The sequence below is a fragment of the Tachypleus tridentatus genome, chromosome 10 (genome assembly GCF_004210375.1).
Source record: "Tachypleus tridentatus isolate NWPU-2018 chromosome 10, ASM421037v1, whole genome shotgun sequence".
Taxonomy (NCBI): Eukaryota; Metazoa; Arthropoda; class Merostomata; order Xiphosura; family Limulidae; genus Tachypleus; species Tachypleus tridentatus.
Window position 1 is genome coordinate 41,723,854 of NC_134834.1, and position 26,869 is coordinate 41,750,722.

At 30.2% G+C, this 26,869-nt stretch overlaps 1 protein-coding gene across 1 annotated transcript in view; it reads right to left on the bottom strand.

The window, feature by feature from the left end:
• Nucleotides 1-897: 897 nt before the first annotated feature.
• LOC143229137 (Y+L amino acid transporter 2-like) overlaps nucleotides 898-26,869 on the bottom strand; it is a 75,069-nt gene continuing 49,097 nt past the window's right edge. The window contains exons 4-11 of the mRNA XM_076461010.1: nucleotides 18,496-18,540; nucleotides 14,009-14,132; nucleotides 11,635-11,738; nucleotides 9,832-9,928; nucleotides 6,066-6,215; nucleotides 3,371-3,455; nucleotides 3,122-3,212; nucleotides 898-2,900 (exon numbers count right to left, since the gene is read on the bottom strand). Of these exons, the coding sequence (XP_076317125.1) occupies nucleotides 3,142-3,212; nucleotides 3,371-3,455; nucleotides 6,066-6,215; nucleotides 9,832-9,928; nucleotides 11,635-11,738; nucleotides 14,009-14,132; nucleotides 18,496-18,540 (676 nt within the window). The 3' untranslated portion in view covers nucleotides 898-2,900; nucleotides 3,122-3,141. The remainder of the gene's footprint in view (nucleotides 2,901-3,121; nucleotides 3,213-3,370; nucleotides 3,456-6,065; nucleotides 6,216-9,831; nucleotides 9,929-11,634; nucleotides 11,739-14,008; nucleotides 14,133-18,495; nucleotides 18,541-26,869) is intronic.

Below are 26,869 nucleotides of genomic sequence, written 5' to 3' on the forward strand. Positions count from 1 at the left end.
TACAACATTCTAGAAAGTTTTAGAAGATGGGAAAATTTCAAATTTTCATTCCCAAAGTCACAAAAGCAAAGTTTGAAGAGAAAAATAAGTCTTTTTATTTACTTTAGGCAGAAGCAATTAGGAAATAACACTTTCTGCCCAGGAACAAGAAAAACGTAAAAATGTTGTTACATAGTGTTATGAGAAGTAATACAGTGGTATACGCGCATTTGAACCTTGGTATTACTGAAGCACAAAAACACAGATAATAAAAAAGGGGGAGGGAAGGTATCGTAGATTAATTTACTTTAATGCTGTCTAATTTTAAAATTCCGCGACTATTGTGGATTCTTTCTTGTTTTACCTGGTGGAAACAATGTTTTACTTCCTCAAAAACGTTTAATCAAAATTAGGATAAGAAAAGTTGAAAATATAAGTATAGATGGAATTTTCAGATTGTCACAAAATTTATATTGAAGAAACCGAGCGAAAAATGGATACTAGGTTATACATCTCATGTCTTTGAACTTTTGTTTTATGATATAGCACACTTTACTCAACATTTGAAAATTCATGCTTTACTGAAAATAAAAAGCATAAATAAACGAAGCTTTGGAAAGCTATCCTAACTTTTGCGTCAATAAATAGAACGACATGAATTCGTGTCTATTTATTTTGATATTTACAATCATGGAACAACACGACCGTCATGTATTTAAAGTGCTGTGTTTCGATGTTTTTATCAGCTTGCGATGTCATTCTAATGTAGTGATGTTTTGTTCTCTCTTTTTCATTCTGTTTCTAGACGCCTTTAATTATTTATTCAGTTAACAACAAAATATTTGTTGGTTTTATGACTGATATTGTATTTATCTAGCACTCACTAGTAAGGTAAAAATAAATAATTACAGCAACAACTTGAATTAATATTTTATTTAACAACGAAAAGAACAAGCCCAGATGAAACAGAAAAGAAAATAGCATATCTTAAGTGTCACAAGCTTTCAGAGAAAAGAGCATCTCTGCTTACCATTTAAAATAAGCGGTTGTTTATATAATTATTCATTTCACGGTATGTTCCAATTAAGGTCACATACCACAAAACTTACAAAATATTACAATAATCATTTTCTAAGTTTTTATTATTTTACCACATCCACAAAAAATAGCTTATAACACCAGGCTGCTGTGGAACCCTGCGACACAACACAACTTCTGACCAAATAACATACTTTTTGTAACTAATGAAATAAAGAATATATAACGTGTATTTTCTTTTTTTATGGCAAGTGTCAACTGAACAATAATAACTTATAAAATTATATGATTTTATTATTGATATTAACAAATTCGAAAACCATACTAAACCTACGTTCATAAGCTAAACATCTAGAACTGTGGGTTATATCAAAAACATATTTGGAGGTAGTGTTTGAAGTACTGATATAAAAAATAATTTGATATTACTGAAAATTAAAACTTTAATTTAAATATAAAATCATACAAACTAAAACTGAAAATATCACTATGGTCAGACTTACTTTAATGTAGTTTGTTTTTTTTAGAATAGTTTTTAATCAAAAGGTGACTTAAGAGTTGTAGAAAGTAATTTAAATACCAATACTAAATTCAATATCTAGCAAACCATGTTCTGCTCGAATGTTCTTTATACGGGCTATATTGACAAATAAATTAAATACTTTAAAAGTGTGATGATTTTGATTCAGAAAGCACTTCTTCACCAGGTTAATTTTATTAACAACATCCATGTGGTATTCTTAGGAAAATATATACAATAACATTCACATTGCAAAATCGCATTCCTATTTTATCCTACAAAAATTCTAGCAGTTAAAACAAAACTGTTATCAGTACTTTAGTAACCCAAACACTGTTAGAAAACTAATAGAGAAATTTGCCAGTTCAATATATTTTTCTTGGCTAAAATATTTCAATCTACAAAGAAAACTAATACATTACTTATTTTCACATGTATACTCATGAGCAAAGAGTTATATATTACAAATGTGGTGGTTACAAAAAACCTTGTTTCATATCCCGAAAGATATTTTAATAATTTCAAAACTGTATAATTCTTGGGTCATGGATATGAAAGATTCCTGTGCTAAAAACAGTGCCATACTTCCACATTTTGGTAACTATGGGAAATTTGAATTCCTATTCATAGAACTCATATATCTCAGTCATTTTATTGTTTTTTTCCCTAAGAAAGCTAAAAAACAACAACATGTAATGTGACATACTTTGCAAAAAAATATAATTCAAAAATTAAATTGATAGAGACAACAAACACAGCAATACATTAAAAGTTTCCATATCTCAAAATATTGTCTTCTATCATAATATTAAGTTTCTAATACCACATGTTTAAAAATTCTAGAGCAAACATTTAGGTGAATAGTTACTGATCATTTTATTTCCAGGTACAACTATAACAAAAAGGAATGAAAATACTAACAAAATAACTTGACTACAGTTTATTTTCATACATTAATAGTAACTATTACTGAGTAATTCAAGTTACTCTGCTATATAACACCAAAAACTGTAAAACAAATGAAATTTATTTGTTTACTTTTTTTGACAATCAGAACCAATTTTATCTTTGTGTTCATAAACTTATATATATAAAAAAAATCATATTTAGAAGTTAAATTTTCCCAGTGATGTTTTTTGTAGTCATATGGTATGTTATAAAATAATTCTCTAAAGAAAGTGTCAATTTTTAGATAAGTTTCATAACCTCTTATAAACAAGTAGACACAAACCAATTAATTATAACTCATGGTGTCTACAGTTTCTATTCAACTTGAAGAAATAACTGATGTGATGCTACAAAGTTTCTGGTCGTTCGGATGGGACAACAAGAAGCACCTTCTGCAGAATGTGAGTGGTTTTATCTGGGAAAGAAAAAAATCAATAATTTTATTTCATATTTTTAACTAGAAACTATCACACAGTGGCTTTTAAACCTAGCTCAATAAAATCATAACATAAAATGAGTTCCGATTATATTAAAGCACTAAAATAAATGAATAATTTCTACTGATACTAATGTATGAAAGAACACAAGTAAAAGCAACACTAGTAAGTGCTACCATTACAAGTATGTATAGCTTACCTATTGCATTCTGGATTGGTTTAGGCTTCTTCCAATAGATAAAAAATTAGGTAAACTGGAATCCCTGTTGCAATAATGAGAACTCCAAATCCTGCAGAAGAAATAATATCAGGGTTTACACTTTTCACATTTAATCTTGATATATTAAGAGAATTATTAGTTAATAACACCTTTCCTGAGCTATCACATCTAAACTAATATTTTTTGTTAGTTGCTAAGAAAAAAAAGATATAAAGAAAATAATTTTACCTGTCCCTACAGGATCAGCTATCATGGGAACAATGGTTATGAATATTGAAGCCAAAATGTAGACTATAGGGAATACCAGGTTTACCTAAAGGAAATGAAATAAGCACTAGGTCATGGTGTTCCAAAGATTATGTAGTAAGCAGATTGTATTAGTGTTCACATACACACACACATATATATATATATATTTAGTTTCATAGATCAATTTATGTTAAAAGTTCTAGTTAAGAGAATTGTTTTAGCATTAAGGAATTGTTAAACTGAAAGATAAACAAATATGATCACACAAGTTTAACTAAACAAGCCTTTCAGTAAAGGATTTTATTTCACCAAATGAAACTGAGTATGGGAACTGATACATCCATTAGTGTTAAAAATCATATAACATACATACAATTTTCTGCACATTCTTAATTTGTCTATTCTGGTTTGGATTCAAAATCAAAAGTGTGTAAATATAATCATAATACTGAGGAACTTATGGATGATAAAAGATAGATCTGACACATTACTTGCACATATAAATGATTTTAAATTCAGAATGGACAAATGCATGGAGAATGTGAAAGGGGAAAAACATCAACATTATATGAAGTTCTTATCACACATGTTAAACACACTGATTTGTAATGCTTCTAAAACTTTCAACGTTTTGGCTTTACAAACCATAAATGCCTTTATATTTGAATGTGATGAACTGCATATGCTCAAAATGTTGATCAAACTAATTTTGTTCTCAGAATGTGTTAATAGTTAATTTTTGTATTATATCATAAGTTTTTAAAATTTAATAAACTTATTATTCTGAAAATTCACTATTTTCTAATAAGTTGAAAATCCACAGGTAGTCTTCCAATTGCAAACTTGCAGAGAATAAACATCTGCAATAAGCTTGAATATTTTAGCATAAAATCACCCAAATACGTCTTCATAAATCAGTTGCTTTATCTTGACTTTCAAAAACAACCTATACCAACTATTCATTTATGCCAAGTGTAGTGGTTCCGAAATGACTGAATTTTATTAAAGTTAGTTTTGTAATAAAAACAAATCAACCTTGATATGCTAAAGATTTGCAGAGCTCCTTAAAAAACTAAATCATGATCTGTATTAGAACTGATCTTATTACAAGAACCTTCTACTAATTTATTTACCTATATTTTACTTGTAGGAGGTTACATTTTTAACTGTAAAATCAAACAGTTTTATCTCAAAATATCTAGAAAAGCAAGAAAGACCAATATTTTCATTACAGGTATCGTTATTCATAAAGAATTAAAATGTTTGGATATTCATAACTTAACATATTGGTGAAATGTGAAAAAGCAACTCTACAGTTCCTGTTAAAGTTCTATTATTCAGTTGCACTAGTAATATAGATTTTCACTAGAAATTTAAGCATACTGTTTCTAGGTAATTACCAGACAAATACTGATTTTATACGTAATTAAAATGTGATTCTACATAAAAAAAATAACTGGTAAGCTCATCAGTTAGTTGAGGTTTAATCTCCCCTGATAACTGTGAACTAAACATAATCCATTATAAAATGTTAATTGGTTATTAGCATATTAGAAGAATAAACTACATCTTTCTGCAATGCACATGTAACTGTTTATGTCTTGTAAATCAACAATTTTAAACTTATTTTAAAATAACATTACTTGTAAAATTCAACATTTATTACAACATAACTCCTAAAGAAATTTAAGATATGTAAAAGGTGGTCTTATTGAAGTTTACAAGACTGTCTGGGAAATTGATAGAATGGAAGCCTCTCATTTCTTTAAGCTATACTCTGAAGATAACAGGATATGAAGTCACAATTTTAAGAATAGAAAAATACAGGCAAGGCTCCAGTTAAAACTTATTTCTCTAATATGGTGATTGGCTTATTGAATGAATTGTAACTGGTATCAGTTGAGGCAGGAGGATAAAAAGGAGTATCAGTGATTTCCTAAAATTTTTGTTTTGTTTGTTTTTTGAAATTTGTGCAAAGCTCCATGAGAGATATCTGTACTAGCCATTCATAATTTAAAAATGAAAGACTAGAGGGAAGGTATCTAGTCATCACCACCGACTGCTAACTCTTGGGCTACTATTTTATCAACAAATAGTGGGATTAAAATGCTGAAAGGGCAAGCATGTTTGGTGCAACAGTGATTGAAACCTGCAACCCTAAGATTACGAGTCAAGCACCCTAAACCACTCCTGAAAAGTAAAGAATAAGTTTAAATCCTTACTGTCACAAAAGTGGTAGTGTAAGAACAGTCTTGAAGGATAAACTGGTAGTAGAACAATCTTATATTTCAATAACTATAATTGCATTTATTCTTACATACTTTACATTTAACAGCCTCTTTATATGAAACTGAAACTCTAATTTTCAGGCTAAAATTAAATATGATTTATCAAATTAGGACAAAGTGCCACATTCTATTTAAGATATCTGTAATGTTTATGGAAAAGTTGATAATTTTCCTTCAACATTTCATTTGTAAAGTTTGTCTATTTCACACAACAACACAATGGGTTATTAATATTTATTTGTTTTTTTCAAATATAATGAAAAACATTATTTTAATTCATAAAGGAATGTTAGACATATTCCAAAGATTTCCTGTTTTACTCAACAATGTAATGAGTTATTAGTACTTTTATTATGTCTTTTTTCAAATGCACTGAAAAAAATTACTTTAATTGGTCGAGGAAGGTTCGGCATTTTCCAGCGAAGATATGGAAGGCAGACAACTGCTAAACCAATAGCCAGCCAAGTAGCAAACCCAACATAGTTGATTAGAGCATAGATATCACTGGAACACAAGTAGATCAATGATAGCAGAGCCTTTAAATAGAAGAAAAATAAACATGTTATAATTTTCATCAAAATACAAGACAAAATACATTAATTAAAACTTAAGTGACATGCATTACAAATCAAAAATTAATACGAAAGCTTAACATATCTATTTTACAAAACCACTTTCTCCACTTTTTACAAAATTGTCCAAGGAAAACTTATTCCAATCCATAGAGTAAAATATGTATATGTGTAATTATCTGAAACACAGAATAAATCATAAAGTTCTAATATCATATAAAAATGAGAAGACATTTCCTATGAAAACAAATTTATGTGCTCTACGAGGTAGATGTTTTACTTGATACTGTAATAAAGATAAAATATTTGAACCTCCTGTCATTTTAGTCTTAAATATTTAAAAAGAAAAGTATGAAAAGAAATAAAAGCTTTCATTAACTTAGACTTGTGAATTTTTTTGTTTCTTTTTTAAAATCATAATAGGTAATGTAATTAGAGCTTTATTTGTGTGGCCTGGTGGTTAATATTTTAGACTATCAAGTCAGACTAAAGTATCCCAAGTGATGGTGGCAGGTGCTTTTCTCCTAGTCTATCATTTAAAAGTTAGGAATAGCTAGCTTTTGGCAAGTATCTGAAATCAAACAAATCAAACATCAGATTAAAATAAAAAGCAGGGATAAAAATATTTAAAAAATAAATTGTGTTGAGATGTTGGCTATTAAATCCACATTATTTGTTTCTTAGTTTTAACCATAAAGACTTTTAATGAAATATGTATTATTATAAGAACTAGTATTCGTAGCATACATGTTAATGTTAATAAACAAAAAGTTGACAGTCTTCAGTTGGTATTTAAAGTAAGGTTGTGGCATTCAGATATCAATCATTACTGTAGTTACTAGCATATATGATTGCTTAAATTTTATTATTAATAGCTTGCTAAATAATTTTCTATACTAATCCTATACACTGATTTAGTAGTTTATGCTCCAGCTACTAATCTAGTACCAACTTTAAAGAACTAGGATTTATTTCTGAATTTTCTTGTTAGAAATACTTGTTTGCTATCACTCAAGAGGCTTATTTACCTAGACTTTTCTGCCTAGGTTGCTTGACTGACTGAGTGAGTGAGTGACTGACTGACTGAGTGTGTGTGTTAGTGTATGTGTGTGTGTGTGTGTGTGTGTGTGTGTGTGTGTATGTATGTATGTATGTACACTGCTGGCCAAACTCTTAAGGCCAATGAACATAAAAAAAAAATATGCATTTTGTGTTGTTAGACTCAACCACGTTTGAGTAGAGCTTTGAAAGATGAAAATAAGAAAACTTTTTTAGCATTTAATAAGGAAAATGTGAACACTATGAAATTAGCCTAAATACTAGCTGGTCAAAAGTTTAAGACTATACCAAAAAGAAGTCCTAAACAGGGTAGTAAATGCCCAACATAAGGTCTCAGTAGTGAATTGCACGGCCGTCATTGAGAATAACTGCAAACATTTGCTTTGGCATGGTCGATATAAGTGTTTGCAGAAGGCTGGCTGGAATGTTATTCCAAATGGTGAAGATGGCTTCAGAAGATCATGCACTATTTGGAATTGATGTCCATTTCTATGGATTTCCCTTCCCATCCATCCCCAAACATTTTCAGTGGGGTTCAGTTCTGGTGAACACGCTGGATGGTCCAAAAGAATCACATTATTCGCCATGAAAAAAGTCCTTTGTCCAGCAGGCATTGTGGATTGCAGCGTTGTCCTATTGGAAGATCCAGTCATTTCCATACAAGCGATGGCCTTCAGTCAATAAGGATGCTCTCGCCAACATGCCAATGTAGCCAGCTGCTGTTTGACGCCGCTGTAGGGCCTTAATCTGATTCAACGATCGGCTGGTGTCTTGTTGGATAATCCTTCAAATCCTCCTGTTCAATGCCAGCGAAATTTTCTTGGGTCGATCACTTGAAATTCTCGTTCTGTATCCCTCACCAGCAATGACACGTTGAGAGAGACCTTGCTTTTGCAGCTTGACAATTCTGCCACATTCAAACTCTGTCAACTTTTCAGCCTTTGCCATGTTTTTACCCAATATAACACAGGAGATGTCAGTGGGAGATGTTGACAACGCTAATGCTTGAACACAAATGACTAAATTTTGTTACGTGTTTACCGATTAACGCTTTGTTTCAGTATGGTCTTAAACTTTTGACCAGCTAGTATTTAAGCTAATTTCATAGTGTTCACATTTTCCCTATTAAATGCTAAAAAAAGTTTTATATATTTGTTTACCCTTTTTATTTTTATCTTTCAAAGCTCTACTCAAATAAGTGATTGAGTCTAACAATGCAAAAATGCATATTTTTTCTTTATGTTAATTGGCCTTAAGAGTTTGGCCAGAAGTGTATGTCTGCTGTTGAGATCAAGTAAAGTTAAGGTTGAAATTTCTTCAGTATTTCATCTTAAAAAATTGATTTTAGTCCAATTTAAAGAGTTGAACAATTTCCAATTTATAAAATATACCAGTGATATACTTTTTAAGTTACACTTGAGCTTTCCAGTTAAGTAGTTGAGTAATTAACTGTATTTACTTAGTTACTTGCAATACAAAGACAATAAGTCAGTAAAAAAATTGAATAACAGATCATTAAACAAATACCCGCATTTATATTCTGAGATGAAATAAGCTAGTTTGCAATTACGAAATTAATGCTTATGTATTCTATAGCTCAATTTTTTTGCATATTAGTTCTCAGAAAATCAATGCTTATAATCATTTCATTCATAACAATGGTTTGTTCAAAATGAATAAAAAAGACAAATTAATACTATGAGGTAATCTTGAAAATTAATTTACTTTAAGGTTCATACAGGGTGTTCGAAAAGTCACTGTGCAGTTTTGTCTGTTAGTAAATATATAAGTGCACAGTGACTTTCTGAACACCCTGTACATATGGATGTTGAAAAATTTGTTCATTTCATTACCCTTTAGTGGCTATTATGAAAATAAAGATTTATGAGGACCTCTTTTGGCACAGTTATCACCATCAAATATTATCAACACAACAGAAACTCAGAACATCACCAAACCTTTAGAGTCAAGACATACATATAATTACTGTCATAAAAACCTGGTCAATACAGATTTTATCAACATGTAGACAGTATACTGTAGTCAGTTATCTCAAATCATCACAAACTTACATAGGACCATTATTAATACATGAGAATATTTTTGTAATATTTTAAACTCTTTTTTCCTTGATAATTGTTCATTGTTTTTAAATATAAAAAGCATTACTTAGGAGGTAGCATCATATTTGAAGTACTAATTACTTCAAATGCTTCCATCATTTGTACAAAACATCTGCTAGCTTAGGTGTATTTCTAACGGACATTAATTCACATACATATATAAAAGAAACACAACTTTGTATCCTCAAGTGAAAATAAGAATAACTTGCAAATTTAACTTACTATTAATACAATACAAATAATTCACACACATATAATAAACATAAGGTTTTAAAATGCACCATAGTTAAATAAATCTGCAGTCAAGTGCATTATTTCATCAGTAAACCAAATAAAGTTAAAGAACTATTTTTCAAGTGTTTTGGTAATATTCTTAAGTCTAAATGTTCAGAGCTTACCATAAACATTACAGCTGGGGCAGGAGTCAAGTGTTTAATCTGAATCATGGACAGAACTTCTGGCATCTGACCAAATGAGGCACCAGCATAAAACAAACTAGAAGAAATATATATAATGTTCTTTCTGATTGACACTGTGAGTTACTTATTGGGTATAAAAACCTTAACTTCAGAGGCTCTGTCAAAATAAAGAGAGTATAAATCTATATATATTTAAAATATACACCAAGCATAACCTCTATCACGTAACAAGGTGAGTCAATGCAAGCTGTTGAGCTATCAGTTGACCACTGCATAGGTTTGTCTCAATGTCAATATGCATATTTTCATCTTACAAATGTGCTCAATATTTAAAAAAAAAATAGGTACAAAAATACCAAGGTAAGGAATAACACGCAACATTGAAGGACAACAGGGGACTATTATTTGGTCAATCTAGGCTATTCTATCCCCCTTTAACTCCCTTAGATTAACTGTACCTACCATATCATAACTCATTTTAAAGACCAACCACCCTTTTAGCAAAATAAAGCTATTTTAGCTAATTATGACTCCTGCCTTGCCAAAATTTATATTTATGTGCCCAAGGCTAACTATCCTCACTACTAAACATGAAAAAATATGATACATCAACACTATCAATTCTCCTAACAATCTTAAATACCTCAATTTCCTCTTGTTGTGAGGAAAATAAATCAGCTATGTACAGTAAATAATAGTCAAGATGTACTGCTTTTGAGTGGATTACTTATTTTTAACATGTTTAATTCTATTACAATTTTTTATGTCCATCATCAAGTAAATGTCATCTTTTGTGTGAAATATTACCTGACAGCTACCTGATGATAGACACACAAATGGATGAAAGGTTGTAATAAAGTTAAACAAAGAAAAAGTAAATAGTCCTCTCAAAAGCTATACCTCTAGACTTTTACTGAATTCCCTCTAACCATATTTTCTGTTAAGAGAAAAGGAGTTCACAGATCTTAGTTCGTCCTTGTTTAACAATCTTACCACCCTATATATTATCATAGTAGCCCTCCCCTGTCCAATGTCACTTCTATTGCAAGAAATCCAGGATTGAACAACATTCCAAAAATTGCTCAGTCAATGACATTAGAACTTCTTTGGACTTGTATTCAATAAACCTGTAGATAGATAAAACCCTAAATCTTATTTCTTCTGCCATTAGCAACAGTATATTGCTTGGATAATTTAAACAACTAAATAATCAGAATACCGAGATCTTTCTCTTCCATGACACTGTTAAAGTTATTTTCATCACAATTATACTCAAAACTAATATTGTGATATCCCACATGCATTATCTTATATGTGTTATCTGCTACTGAACTGCCACCATTCCTTCATCTGTCAATGATGTAAATAAAAAAAAGCAAAGTTTCTAACACTGAACCCTGAAGTATCCCACTTATGACATTAATCCAGTTTGATTGAACTCTCTTTGTTTTCTTCCCACTGGGCAATTTTTTTATCCAATAAGTCAACCTGTTCCCCACACCTACAGAGATAACAAGTCTTTTATTTAGTACCTTGTCAAATGCTTTCTGAAACTCCAGATACATCAAATGCATGCCAATATCTTTATCTACATAACCAGTAACTTTTTCAAACACAAACAGACCAATAATTACCAGGACAATTTTTATCATCTCCTTTGAAAAGAGAAGCAATATTAGTCAAGAATAAATATAAAACAAATTGAATTTATAATTAGGAAAAAATTGTTTCCTGAAACACAACACTATGTTTTAGGAGTAGAAAAAGAAATACTAAACTCACCGAGAAGAAGTAAAAAGAATACCATTTACTCCACCAAAAGTAGACATGGCAACAAAGACAGGAACTATCCAAGCCATCACACCATACAAACGATCTGCAAAAGTCTGCAAATCACCTAAATTTAGTTTAAGTTTTACAACAAGCTTCTCATGTCACTTTTGCAAAATCCAAATATTATTGAGTTACATAAAAACAAATCTTAAACTTATAAAAGTATTTCCATAACAACATTTAAGTTCAAGTTTCACAGTACATTATTATTATGATCTTAATTTACACTTCTACAGAGTGGAGATAAGTGAGTTTTAAAATTTAAAACAGGGAGAAAGAGAATATAGTAACTGAACTCCTTTAGAGTTCAATAAACCAATAAATTGATAAATGATAATTAGAATTTTGTGTATTTTCTACAGGAATGAGTTTATTGGTCCACCTGTTGTATTTGGTGTGTCTGATAAAATTTACCATTCAATTTTTAAGTTTAAAAATAGAAATTACAACTCTGACAAAATACAGTTATTTTGTTCTCTCTCTGTCTTAAAATTCCAAACTCACAAAACTATAAACTAAAATAATTATGCACTGTAAGACAGGAGTTTAAATATAACCATGGAAATACTTATATATAGATTTTTATTTACTTTTCAAATTTAACAACAATACAAACATGTCACAGGAACTTTTATGTAGCAAATACATAATGTTGTTATAAACAAACTGCCTTTAGTAATTCTACACACATTTCCTTTGACTCATTTAAAAATTACACAATGAGAGGTATTTTGTAAGAAATTGATAAAATTTACAAAATCTCTATTTTTAACACCAAATGATTTAATTTTATTTACATCTGTAGCAAAATTTATTTAGTAATAAGCCAATTTTCTTCAATAAAAACCTAATTTAGCTATCTATAATTGCTTGATTTGTCTGGAAATTTGCCATATGTGATTAGTTACACAAATCACATGATGTATTTAACCTGTCTTGCATAAATGAAGTACAACTTGTACTTATTATATAAACATATATTAAGTTATTACATAAAAGTAGGTTATTATTTGCTTATATTCATATTCAAAATAATTTGTGTATTATTCCAACTTAATTGTTTATAATGCTACTAGATTAAGAATACATAAAAGTAACTGAGCTTTCATTGTTATAAGCCATTTACCCTTAGTTTAACAAACAACTAGTTTGTAGTTTAAACAAATTTTAAAACAAACATTATTTTAACCTCTGTGTGACCTACACTGACGTCAAGTTTATAAAGTCTGCCTACTGACTTATGGATTGAGGCAAGAGACTGTCTACTTTCTCAACAATGACAAGCCATGCATCTTTAAACCCTAGAGTTTAATTCTGAAGATAAGAACTTGCTGACTAACAATATATGATGGAAACTTCGACTTGTACTAGAGCTCAAGGTAGATTAAGAGTTTTCTATATGATATACTAAAGCAGAAGCATGCAGGTCTGAAAACAGTAATCCTATTGTCAGCTAGATCCACTAACAAATGCAGCATTTTACCAGAGCCTTTTTTGTATTAATATGTTGCTTACATGAGATGAGAATTGTAGACATGAACTACACTCTGTCAGAATTTGCATAAAGTAAGCCATTGATCATGCTCTACAACAGACAGAATACATAATTTTAAGTTATTTTTTCAGACATCTCAGTGGGCTAGTGGTTAAAGCATTCCTCTCAGGATGTGAAGATCATGGGATCAAATTCAGGGCATAAAACTACTACTGTTATCTGTTCTATACCACATTTGTCACAAAAAGGACCACATGTGTTTAGTGTAGAGGAAGGAGAGTCTAGGCTATTAGCAAGTGCTGTTATTCCTCTAGTATCCACATTTACTTACCTAGTCCTCCATCAATGCATTCACTATCTTACCATGTTTAACCTGATTACTTGAGTCAAAATAGAAGTAATTCTTTTAGAATATTTAACTGATATTTGAAATGTAATTTTATTACATCAGCACAAAAACTTAACTGGCTTTTCTTGAGTTCTAACTCTTAATCTAGTGAATCTACAAATATTGCCTTTATGATTTTTTTTTTAACTAACAACTTGCTATAGAGGATACTAATATTTAGTTTAGTCATATGATTTCACATTATTTTTAATGACTTTTATTATTCAAGCCCAAACATTTAGGTGCACAAGGATGAGATAAATCTCTTGTAGTTCTTCTAGAAGTTGTGGGATAGGTTCTTTTGTCTCATAAATCTCTCTCTGAAATCACAAACTGTTGCTAGGAGAGCCTAGAAGAAAGTAGATTTCAATACCAATTATAGTTTAATTAGTTACCAAGTTTAATTTCATGCCTGAAAGTTGTATAAAAAGCACACTTACAACAGCTACAGCCTCTGCTCCCATTACTTCTTGTACTGACAGGGTTGTATGAAAGGCTATAATGGTCAAGGTGTAGACAACAGTCACAAGAATGCAGGAAATGAAAATAGCCTTAGGCAGGTTCCTTGTCAAACAAACATTAAATAAATAATTTGCACTGTATTTTGAAACATTATTAATACATAAGGCTAATTACAGGCACCATTTATATTTGTAAATGTGTTGTTAATACATCAGTTATTTATGTTGTAAAATGTCTTTAAAAAGTGGAAACTTTTTCTGATATAATTTCAACTTCAAAATTCACTGTAATTAGAGTTAAGTATGTGTATATTCATAGCATTTTAAATAACCTTTAATTCACATCAGTAGTGAAAATATTTCAACTTCATAAAATTCATCAATTGTAAACTATTCAAATTTCTAGAAATGCTAACAAATCTAATGTGCAAAACAGTTTTATTTAAGGAAAACATGCAAAATATCTTTTGCAAAACTACAACATTTTTTGTCTTAGGTTTATGTTATTTCCCTCTTTTCTTCATCATTACCTTTCTTTTAATACCAAAATACACATTTCTTATTTCATGTTGTTATATACTTAAATCTTGTGTTAGTTTTGTTCCTTCTCATATATTCTCCAGTATGTAAATTAATCTATCTATTCAATCAAGTTCATTGTCTTCATTGGTTCAAAAGATACTACATTAGCAATTTCATCACTATTCCTATTATAAATAACATGCACTAAATATACAATAGTTATTTTAAGCCCTTTCATATTGATTTAACAAGAAAACATTACATAACACTTTCATTTCTTAAACTGTAGTACTATGGTATAAGCAAGCATGGAAAGTATCTGCACAAACTGTCAAATAAAACAAAGACATATGGACTTGTACAAGCTATTCCTAATATTTTAAGCTTAGAACTAATTCACAATGCATCTTAAATATTATAAGCACATGGAAAAATATATACTTTTAATTACACAAGTTAAAAAAAACCTTTCCAAAAGGGAAGTAAATTTAGAGAAGGCTAATACCACTCCTTTTAAAGCAAGAAAGTAAGGATGGCAGTTGCATCATCTCAACATAATAGCACAGGCACACAGCATATTAGAATGTTAACAAACAAATATAAGATACATCCAACTCAATTTTAATTGAATATTTGTGTATGTTACTATATGTTAATTCTTTCTGGTGCTATTTCATATGAATGATGGCATCCCTACTACCTTGTTTGATATTAACCATTCCTACACTTATTTCCTTTGTTTAAAGTTCTTCTATACTTGTTTCTTTGTGGGTTTTTTCAATGTAGTGTTTCAACAAACATAGGAAGGTTTTTTTAACCACATTCTAAATACAATGAAGTTCCAACTGTAATATTTATTGTTTATCTGCAACTTACTGGTAATTTCTGTTTCAGCCTGTACTTGAAATTTTGTGAGAAACCTAATTTCAAAAGATAATTATAATATAATTTATAAATTCAGATACTCCATTTGAAACTATGTCACCTCAGTAAAAGTGGTTGACACCAATGTGTTTGCTTTGGAGTCACCATGTATTAAGAAAGAAGAAAAAGAAATTCACACTTTTTGCTATGATATTTACTGACATTCCCAAAACTTGTGACTCAGTTACCACATAGGTAGTGTTATAAAAGAAAACATTGTATAGTGTTGTAAAATTCTGATGACTTTTTCATGAGATATTTAAAATAACATTTGAATAAATAATTTGTGTCAACCCTAAATTGGTAGTTCTATCACCTGCCTGACAAGAGACTTCAAAAGTTATTCAAATTGTAAAAAATCAATGTCTTTAAAAACATCAGTAATGATTAGTTACTTACTTTAGTTCTCTTTAGATCTCACACTTAATAAATTACTTCACCACCTTTTATAATGTTTGCTATCCTGTTTATAATTAATATGAAATTTTCCTTGTTTTAATACTACACAAGCTACATGGGGGTGGACAAAAACATGCCCCCCTGAAAATGTTGTTAATTTGTTACAACTTTTATGAGATAACAAAAAATATGTAAAACTATGTTTTTAGAATTCACTCAATGAAATCTGTTCAAATATAACCTCAAATCCTAATTTTCACACTGGCTTTCATAAATACCTGAACTTTTTATAATTTTAGTTACATTTTCACATAAAAAGTGTTGTGCACCTGCTGTAGTTTCTTAGGTCTTCTTATTCTAATTAGCCTATAAAATGATCAATCAAGTTTCTCTGCAATTGTGGAGTTGTTAAAAGATATCTTAGAAATGAAAAAACTGATGTTATGGAATGGCCAGGTTAATCACACAATATCAATCTGATTGAAAATTTATGGACTAAGTTAAACTAACTAGTAAAAGATCACAAGCCAAACAGAGAAGATGAACACTCAAGAACAACTGCAAAAACTCACTCAATATGAAGCAATGCTGACTAAATATTAACTTGTGAAACTGGTTTGTGTTATTTTGAGTTTCATTTTTACATTCAATTATAGCAGAAAAACCTGTTTGGTCATTTTGTAAGCTAACTGGAATAAGAAAATGTATGAAACTACAACAGTGGGTGCACAACAACTTTTTATAATATCTAACTAACATCAAGAAAAGTTTAGACATTTACAAAAACCAGCTCTTTGAACAAATCTCATGAAGTGTGTTTTATATATTATTCTGTTATCTATTAAAAGATAAAACAAATTAACAACATTTTTAAGAGAGGACACTTTTTTTTTTTATTCACTCCTTGTATATTACAAGTTGTGGTTTAAAGGTCACAAAGCTATATGAGGCTTTAGAAACCAACAGGTCTGAATCTGTGATAAAAAAAAAACATGTAAACTGTAGATGTTCTTACTCTTAATTTGTCTATTTTGGGTTCAAACTCAGATCCAAGCAAAAAATAGAATCTAAGATATATCTTTTATCACAGTTCATTGCCCACAATGCTTTTTGTTCAATACTAGAACTTATTAGTCAAGCTGGACAATGACAAACAAGAGATTCTCTGAAATGCTACTTAACTATAGAGTATATTCATGATGTTCTAAAAAACACATAGGTCCAAGAAGTTTTGATAAAAATGAAATAGAAACCCTATAACCCAAGTGTTTTTGAAAGGTGGACCTTCTGAAAGTGCTTGGATTATAGGGCTTCTATTTCATAACTATAGAGCATAATACTTTCAATGTTTTGGTTTCAACACAACAAAAGCTGGCAAAGCACTAAAAACCAATAAGCCTAAAATTTGTGATAAGAACCACATAAACTATAACACTGATATTTTATACACATTTCTCTTAATTTATCTATCTTATATTCAAAATCAAAAGCACTTAAAATTAAATTTCAGGCCTATCATTTGTCTCCCAGAACTTTCTGCCCAAGAAGAATTTCATACAATGCTAAAACTTCAGCTCAGCTAGATAATATATCTGAAACGTTATCTTTCCAATCTGAATCAACAGATTAAAATTAATTAAAAAACATATGCAGTTCACATGATCTGTATTACAATTGTAATGGATATATATGAAAAGAAATGAATAATAATAATTTGATCAAGTGTTTTGATACCTTTGATTCAGAATAATAGAATAATTGCTATGTAAACATTGTGTAGATAATAAAAGTATATCAACAAAAATTAACAGAACACACTGTTAATTTCAGTTAAACCTATCAACAAATAACCTTTTAAAAAGTTTACTTTATATAAGTAATGTAATTATTTCATATAATTTTCCCATATATTCCACTTTCATATCAGTAACAGTGTAGAGTTTGTTTTGTTTTAAATTATTTTTTAATAATTTTAATGATATGCAAGTTAAAAAACTCTTGTTTAAAACTTTAGAACAGTGAATTAACCTTACAAAACATTAACAGCATTACAATTACCCAACTGACAAGAGAAAACTGTCTTTCCCTTGCATTTTTAATAACTCTAATTCTCAATTTAATTCAAAAATATAGTATAATATACATATTCTCTGTAAAAATTAGATTATTTTTATAAAATTTCCCAACTGTTTAGTACATCAATTGCTCTAAAAAATAGGTCTGGACATCTATATTTTAATAATCTTCACATTCATGATGTTAAGAAAACAGGGAGATTCAAAACGTCCTGAGAGAAATGGGTTATAGGTTTTTTAATAATTTTAATAATCCTTATATTTGAATTATATATAAGTAATGGAGAAAAAAACACAATAGTTACTTTTGTTTTATTTTCATACATATGAATATTCTAGACATTGCAAAGTATTTAGATTGGAAAAATGTATTTACTAAGTTAACTTATTTTCATATTATTCATTAAAAAAGTAAATGGGTATCTTTAGGTAATTAAACATAAAGGAGACTACCAATGCACTTTTAAACTATACACATTTAACAAGGTTTAAGTTTTTAATATTTCTGTACAAAGTTGCTCATTAACTACATAAACAACTAATTACCTGTGAGGATCTTTCAATTCTTCGATGACAAAGTTAAGGTAGTTCCTAGTATAATAAAGGAAGATATCATACAATTATTAATAAATACTAAAATTATAAAAAGAAAAAAGATACAAAATTTCACTAATAGTTTTAGTAATATCATGACTAAAAACTGCCATCACAGGAATATGTTATGTAGGAATGTTTAAATAGTTAAAAAAAAAGGTAAAAGCTTTACCTTGGAATAGAATTTGTATATCACACACAAATATGAAAGGCAATAATGAGTTGCAACTTCATGATGTTTTAAAGTGGAAAATGTTCAATAATGGTAGCTAAATCATTTTCGTGTTATGTTTAATATATGAGAAAATTATAAATTACTTCTCTAAATTTCTGAAATAACATAATAGAAACATTACTTTATAGTTTATACACTGATTGTATTCAATATTAAATATTTATTCTATACACATTTCCTACACCATTATTATAACACATGTGAAAAATTATTTCTAACATAAGTTATGATAAAAATAACATAATTAACATTTAAAACAAGTTTAAATAACCCATATTACCTACACAGTTTCATTAACTTACATAATAAATAAGTCAACCAATTTATTCATCTCATGCAGGAAAACACTTATTACTTGAAAATTTAAAATTTTGTTGGATAGCTAATACGAGAAAAATTTGTCCTAAAAGTTTTATTTCTATAGATGTAGAGAATAAGTTTTTTCCACTGGATCAAAAAATGGTTGGATGGAAGACAGATTATTATGAATGGACTTCAGTCAAACTGTATTAATGTCACAACTGAGTGGAGTAATTCATCACATCTGGGTCAAATGCTGCTCTTTTTGATATTCATCAATGATATAGATGAAGAAATGGCTAATATATTATTTACATTTGCATGATTATATTATATTATATTGAAATCTTGGATATTGATGGGTATGATTAAAATGCTATTTCTTTATAAAAGGTCATAGATTAACTGGCAAAATGGGCAAATAAATTGCAAATGACTATAACTTATAATAACTAATAGCTAATGCATGTGGGTTATTATAATCTATAAATATAATTTTGATGGTATTAATCTTAACAGTGTTATAGAAGATAAATGATTTTGGTATTTTGACCGATCAGTGTTTTAAGCCATTTAACCACTGTACTGTTGTTACTGGTAGGGTAAGTAGAATTTTAAGTTAAAGAAATATTAAATATGAGTTCAGTTGTAAGGAGGTTATTATTACACTGTATAGGTCACTGGTTAAGTCTCATTTCAAGAACTATGTTTTGTCCTGGGTTCCTTACCTTAAGAAGAGCATTGAAATGTTGTAAGAGGTTTAAAATAGGGCTAGTAGGATGATACCCCAAGGTGGAAAGGTTTTCATAAAAAAGTTAAGACCTCTGAAATAATTTTCCCTTAACAACAGAAGAGTTGGAAGTGATCTGGTTGAAATGTTTAAGACTGTTAAGGTAATATATGTTGCTAAAACTTTTTTTTTTTTTGTATGTAATGATGAGAATGGTAGGACACAAACCGTTTGGAAGGGTAGGAGTCAACTTCAGCCAAAATACTTATATTTAACACGTTAATTGACTTTTGTAATGTGTTGACTTAAGATGTAGTGAGTGTAAGGATTTTAAGGAAAGGCTTGATAAATACTCAAATGATAAGATTGGGTCTGAAAATGTTTTTACTGTTGTAATTCATTAAAGTTTGGTTTAATGAATGGGAAACCTTCATTGAACCAACAGAACCCTTGTTTCCATAAATGTTGTAAATATTATGGAATATAACAATAATTTTGAAGGTCTTGGAAGAGTTAAAATGCAGGCATAATGATGTGCTTAATGACTACATGTATATCAAAAACTCTGTTGGAAGAAATCACAAATTATACAAACGTATATAAGCATTGTTACAGTTTTATTACTCACAGTTGTAAAATTCTTATTTTTCCATTGTTTCACAAAAGAATTAATCAACTATAATTTATGGTATTTCTTATCTAAGTATTTAACATATTACACGTTTGAGTATCATATCTACAGATAATTGTACCTTGTGACAAATCAGACTGTGCAGAATCATATAATATTCAGTTGATATTAATTGTTACTGCACAGTAAGCTCAACAGTTAACCACACAAGTCTGTCATGTGATGTGTTAGCTGATATTGTTCAAGTACAATCATGCTTATTGTAATGAAGACAATACTATTAATTCACAATCACATAATTCTACACATAGTACTAATGATAAAGTTGTGATAAAGGAATCTCACTCATGCTCAGATTTAGTAGCCCATACGATCATCTAAGTTAAATTATGAATTATAAATAAATATTTTTTTTACTTAACTAAATAATAATTAATAAACTATTTTTTTCCTACATTTCAGTTATTAATCTACTGCCTTCATCAGAAAAGTCATGAAAAGGACTAATTTTGTGTTGGTAGTAGCCAAGTATTGGCTCTAGGTCCTCCTGAAGGAAGTCCAGTGGATTATTTATGTGACTTAGATCTTCCACCCCCTCAGTTTGGAGCCTGAATCAACAAACTACTTAAATATTTTATGAATATAATCTAGATTTTGCTTACTTCTATGAAAGGCTGAATGAGTGCATTATCAGTTAGGTGGATAAAAGGATTTGTTTATGACTTTCTTACATGTTATTCAAACAATTCTAGTATTACTCTGTTTCATTGCATGGCATTTTTCCTGAGCACAATGAGTTATTACATAAAGATCAGCATTACTGATTCACTGTATACCAATAACATATTTCAGTTATAACTTTATTCATATATTTCTTTCTCTAATATTATTTATTAGACTTAGAATATCTTTTAGGCTGTTAACCATGAGAATGATGTGATGTTACAGATAATACTGCTCATGCATAGTAATTAGAATGAATAAAACTATGTAATGATATTTATACATCCAGTAGAGTAAATATAGAAGAAGAATATAACAATAGCATGGGATGTTACGTGTCCTGTAAAGTAAACACAGAGGGGCAACACAACTATATCATGGAATCATGCATAGTCCTGTAGATTAAATACAAATGAAGAATATAACTATATCATAGGATGTTAATTGTCCTCCATAATAACCAGAGAGAGAATATAACTTTATTATAAGAAGTTACATCTCATGTTTAATAACAACAGTGGAAGAATACAGCTATACCACGAGATGTTAGGTGGTGTAAATATAGAGGGAGAATATGACTATACCCTTGTTAACTACAGTAACTTTGTTTAGTAAGAAAATAAGCTTATACAGGAAACTACTTTTTACAGAGTGCAAACAACAAAGAAAGTACTATCTGTTTCCTGGCACTAAACAGTTGGGTAATAACTTATAACATACTTTGGCCTCCAATGAAAGACTAGTGTTCTAATCTAGTTTATCAAAGCATATCTAACTTTAGTTCTTGCTGATAACAGTTATTAAGTGAGCAAAGTTTAATGACTTCCCATGAAAGTACTAATGATGACAATTGGTCAATACAAGCCAACATTTGTAAAGTATAACTAACACTGACATCAAACAAGTTACTGTTTGTTCTACATACAGGACTCAAAATTAGTGGAAGTCCAAAACCCAACTGTCCCAAAAATGCCACCAGGCATATAAAAAATTGTCTGCTAGGTACACCTTATGGCCTATTAAGGTCAAAAGAGCCATTAAAAATTTCTCTCAAGATAAGTAGATCTAAGCATTTCCTACACAAGCAGAAATTATGACAAAGCAAGAATGGATCTTCCCAAAACTACAAACGCTTGTCAGGCATCTACAATCCACGAAGGTTGTCAGTATGAATACCCATGTATTCAAAGTAAATTCTCTTCCTTTAATAAGAATGCTATCATTATCCCATATTCACACTTTCTGTATCAGTGTAATGGAACTGATATATAAAATTTCATTCATAAAATTCGAAATACAGTAATTATTTAAACTTTATAAAGATGACTACTGTTTTTAATCAGAATACTACTTTGTAGTCATGTATATGTCATCAATCCTGCATCAAGACTCACAGAGAAAATGTGCATTCAAGTTCTTTTAAGTCAACTCTCTCCAAAAAGAGCCAAGTAAAATTGCAAACTTTTAAGTTGTACCTCACTGCAAGTACATTGTTTGTATATGTATGCATGTTAAGGCAAACACTTTTGAATCAAATATTACAGGTTACATTACCCCCCTCACCAAATAAACAACACAAACACAAAACATAATATTACTGTTTTACTGATCATGTCACAATCGGAAATCATTGATTACCGATTATCATAGCACACAAACGGCCCTATTCCGATTATGTAAAGTTGATTTCATTGTTTAACATTGTTCAAAATTTAACCTTCAAAACTTTAACGACTATACAGAGTGTAATTTAAATCTTCATTACATTTGAAATGGTTGAAGTTATGAAAAATAAAATCACTATATTTTCTTTTTTTTTCTTCTCCTGAATGAGTGATAAATAAGTAATTTTTATCTGACCATTTGCTTCCGACTCAAAAAACTCCAAATACCTTATTAATTACACGCAATCTAACCAATCAGCAATCACGTTTGTTGAGACACGGCTAACTTTAAGATAACTCGTTAAAATTATGCATATTCATTAATAACGAGAATGTCTAATAATGAAATGGGATGTTCCATAATGTCCAATAAGTTAGATATTTTGTAAAAATCCGTAGATACAGGTTTACCATTTCCAACCTTCAATAACATTTCCGATATATCATACTCGAGTCAAATAACTGACATAACCTCCCTTCTGTGAAGTAATGGGATATTCCTGATTTCCAGTTGCCCTGTTGTGATGCGATGCGATTTTTTGCGATTTTCCAAAAGAATGAGCAAATACACAATGTTGTACTTATGGAAACCACATGGTAGATCACACTCAGAAAACGTCAGCGTAGATCTCCGCCCAGCACATAGCGTGTTTGTAAGCTCTACAGGGTGGCCCCTAAGTCCCTACCCATCCATATTGCTTGTGTATCTGTGTGCTGTCCCTCATTATCGCTGTATAATATTATGCGACGCCATGTTCTTCAAGTATAAATGGGCCTACACTGGCCATATTTCTCTAAAGAAAAGAAACAAGTTTATAATACATGCATAATTGAATATAACATAATAACATATGGATGGGTACGGACTTACTGGCCACCCTGTATGTATAGGGTGTTGTAATTGACCGTGTGCTACAGTACGGTCCGTAAATAATAATCATCTTCACGATTTGCGGGACATAGTTTTAACCCTTCATTCATTCAATGTATCACCTTATACAAAAAAAAAAAAAAAAAGATAGAGACAGACAGATTGTTTTAACTGATGGTATTTTATTCTAATTCTATTGTAAATAATGTTTTGTGTCAAAAAAAAATGTACACGGTCATGATAGTAAGCATACTTACTAACTAGAAGATTGTTGTGATGAATAAAGTGATCAGGGTGGTATTACCTTTAATTTATCAGCAATGGATTTTCTATGATAAGGGCTGTTTGTTTGTTTTCGAATTTTGCACAAAACTAGGCGAGGGCTATCTGCGCTAGCCGTCCCTAATTTAGCAGTGTAAGACTAGAGGGAAGGCAGCTAGTCATCACCATCCACTGCCAACTCTTGGGCTACTCTTTTACCAATGAATAATGGGATTGATCATCACATTATACTACCCACATGGCTAAAAGGGCATGCATGTTTGGTGTGACAGGGATTCGAACCTGCAACCCTTGGATTATGAGTTAAGCCCCTTAACCACCTGGCCATGTCAGGTCTCAATCAGTATTTCAGCTTGAAATCAGTAAAGCATATTTCAATACATACACTTAAATATGAAAATATACCATGTTCTTAGTTATTCTTGCAGTAGTTCAAGTTTTATATATATTCACGTTATGGTAAGGTCTCAAAATTAAGGTCTTACTAAGATCATGTTTAGTAATCAAATAAAAGAACTGGCTGTTTTTCTGTTTTGAATAACTTGAAAACCAGTGGAAGTTTAAATTTGTACTCTTTGCTTTTAAAAACATCACCAGGTTACTGTTTTTGAAAACTCTGTTGGTTACTTTCAAATTGTGTTTGTAAATTTCAGAAACCTTATCTATGAATAATTAAACGAGTACTTAAATAATAATAACAGTAAAATAATTGTAAAATGATGTCTGAAGGCACCTAGTCTTTATCAAACAGAAGGGTTGTTCTTGATTATGACCTTCCAAGACAGATTGTGATCTTGAAAGGACCTCTCCTAAAGTTTCCATTAAATAGCAAGTTGCTCACAGCTTCATATTTAATATAGTTATAAACAGCAAAAGCATTTTTACTGCATAAGTTATAAAAGAACATATAAACAGTGGTTGACTGCATATTAAAAGCCTGAATATCTAGCTTAATAAATCCATGTCTATCTAAACTACTGTGACTAGATTTATAACTGACTTATGTTTGTATTTTGCTGATTGACAAGTGGTGCCTTCTGGCCACATTAATCATTATCAATAAACATTTGAAGTATAAAAGTGAGTATACCGTTTGTTATATTGTATAATATACAAATGTTAAGCAACTGTTGATGGTGGAATTAGATTACACCTAACATTCTCTTAAATACTACTGTTTTAAAATGTGCTTAGTTAGGGTTTGCATTATATAAAATTTTTAACTATGGTTGTTTTTACGGTTGTCAATTATTAATGATCAGTAATATTTCTGTAAATATTTTTTGTGTTTAGTATCTTAATCTTTAAAATTAAAACTAATTTGAATGTCATAATTAATAATGGTCATATACTAGTGTGATCTTTAGCATACTAGTAAAAACATACTTATAAATGAGGTTTATGTTGACAGAACCTTTCATTATCAACTTGAATGCTAGCAAAGTCACTGACAGTGTTAATATACAGGTTAAAGAAAAGTTGTTTGGGTATAACATTTCTATCAAAGCAACTTTCAATAGCTTTTACATACACACATATAATATGACAATTCAAATTTCACTCATATAGGATATTTCTTGGAAATATTTTTTCTTTCAACTTTTCTAATTATTTAGAATCACTCGGCCTTTAAAGAACCAGTTTTGTAGGCTTCAATACTTCTAAGCTCTATTTCATTTATTTGGTGTCTTGTATGTTAGAAAATTTACAAGATATTCACAAGGCATTTAAAAGAAATAGAGAAACCAATTCTTTAAAGGACAAGAAATTCTAAAGAATTGTAAAACATGTGAAGAAGAATAAAACAAGTTGTTGCTGGTGTGTGTGTGTGTGTGTGTGTGTGTGTGTGTGTGTGTGTGTGTGTGTGTGTGTGTGTGTGTGAGAGAATATAAGAGGGAGTTGTTCAGCAATTATATTAATCTTTATACTGAAATTTGTGACACTCAAAACACAGTCCTGAGGGACTTCAAATTTCTGAAGAAAAGAACAGGAAAATGCCAAACCCACACGACTTGGAATATCCTGTCCATTAAAAAAAATTATTAATAAAAATGGGCAAATGGCCATATAACCCATATACATGGAGATCTTGCAAAATGCCATACCTCCATGTTGTATAAGCCTTCTCAATATCAAAGAATATTGATACAAAATGTCATTTGAGAAAGGCTTCTCTAATTGACTTTTCAAGTCAAATCAGATGGTCCAGAGCGGAGCATTGTCATTGGAACCCACAATGGGTGGGCAAGACAAGGTTGTTTGATTCGAGAAAACAAACAAGATGAGCATTAACCATCCTCTCTAAGGTCTTACAGAAACAGCTCATCAAAGCAAATGGATTGTAGTTTGAAAGAATCTTGGGATCCTTCCCAGGCTTAGAGAAAGGTAGGAGAATAGCTTGGTGCCAGGCATCAGGAAAAACATTCTCCTGCCAGATCTGGTTAAAAACAATCAGAAGAATAGCAAGAGAAGCAGGAGATAGATGGCACAGCATTTCATAGCATACATTATCAGGTCCAACTGATGAAGAGCCAGTTTGAATTCCACCAGTGTAAAGAGATGATTATAGTTACAGATACAATCAGCACAAAAAGAAAGAGGTGATTTCTCTGCCCAAGTCTTGATGGCTAAGAAGATGTAGGATGAAGCAGGAGTGCTATATACCTGGCAAAAGCTTTCACCTAAAGTATCGGTGATGCTATTTCCTGGCCAGAGAGCAAGATTGAAAGGGGGGACAGAATTATACTGTCCACTGACCTTTTGAATCTTGTCCCATATGACTTTGGAACTGGTGATAGAAGATATGCTGAGTGTGAACTTAATCCAAGATTCCATCTGGCTTTGATGTCTTACTCACCGAGCATGTGCACAGGCCTGCTGGAAAGTGATG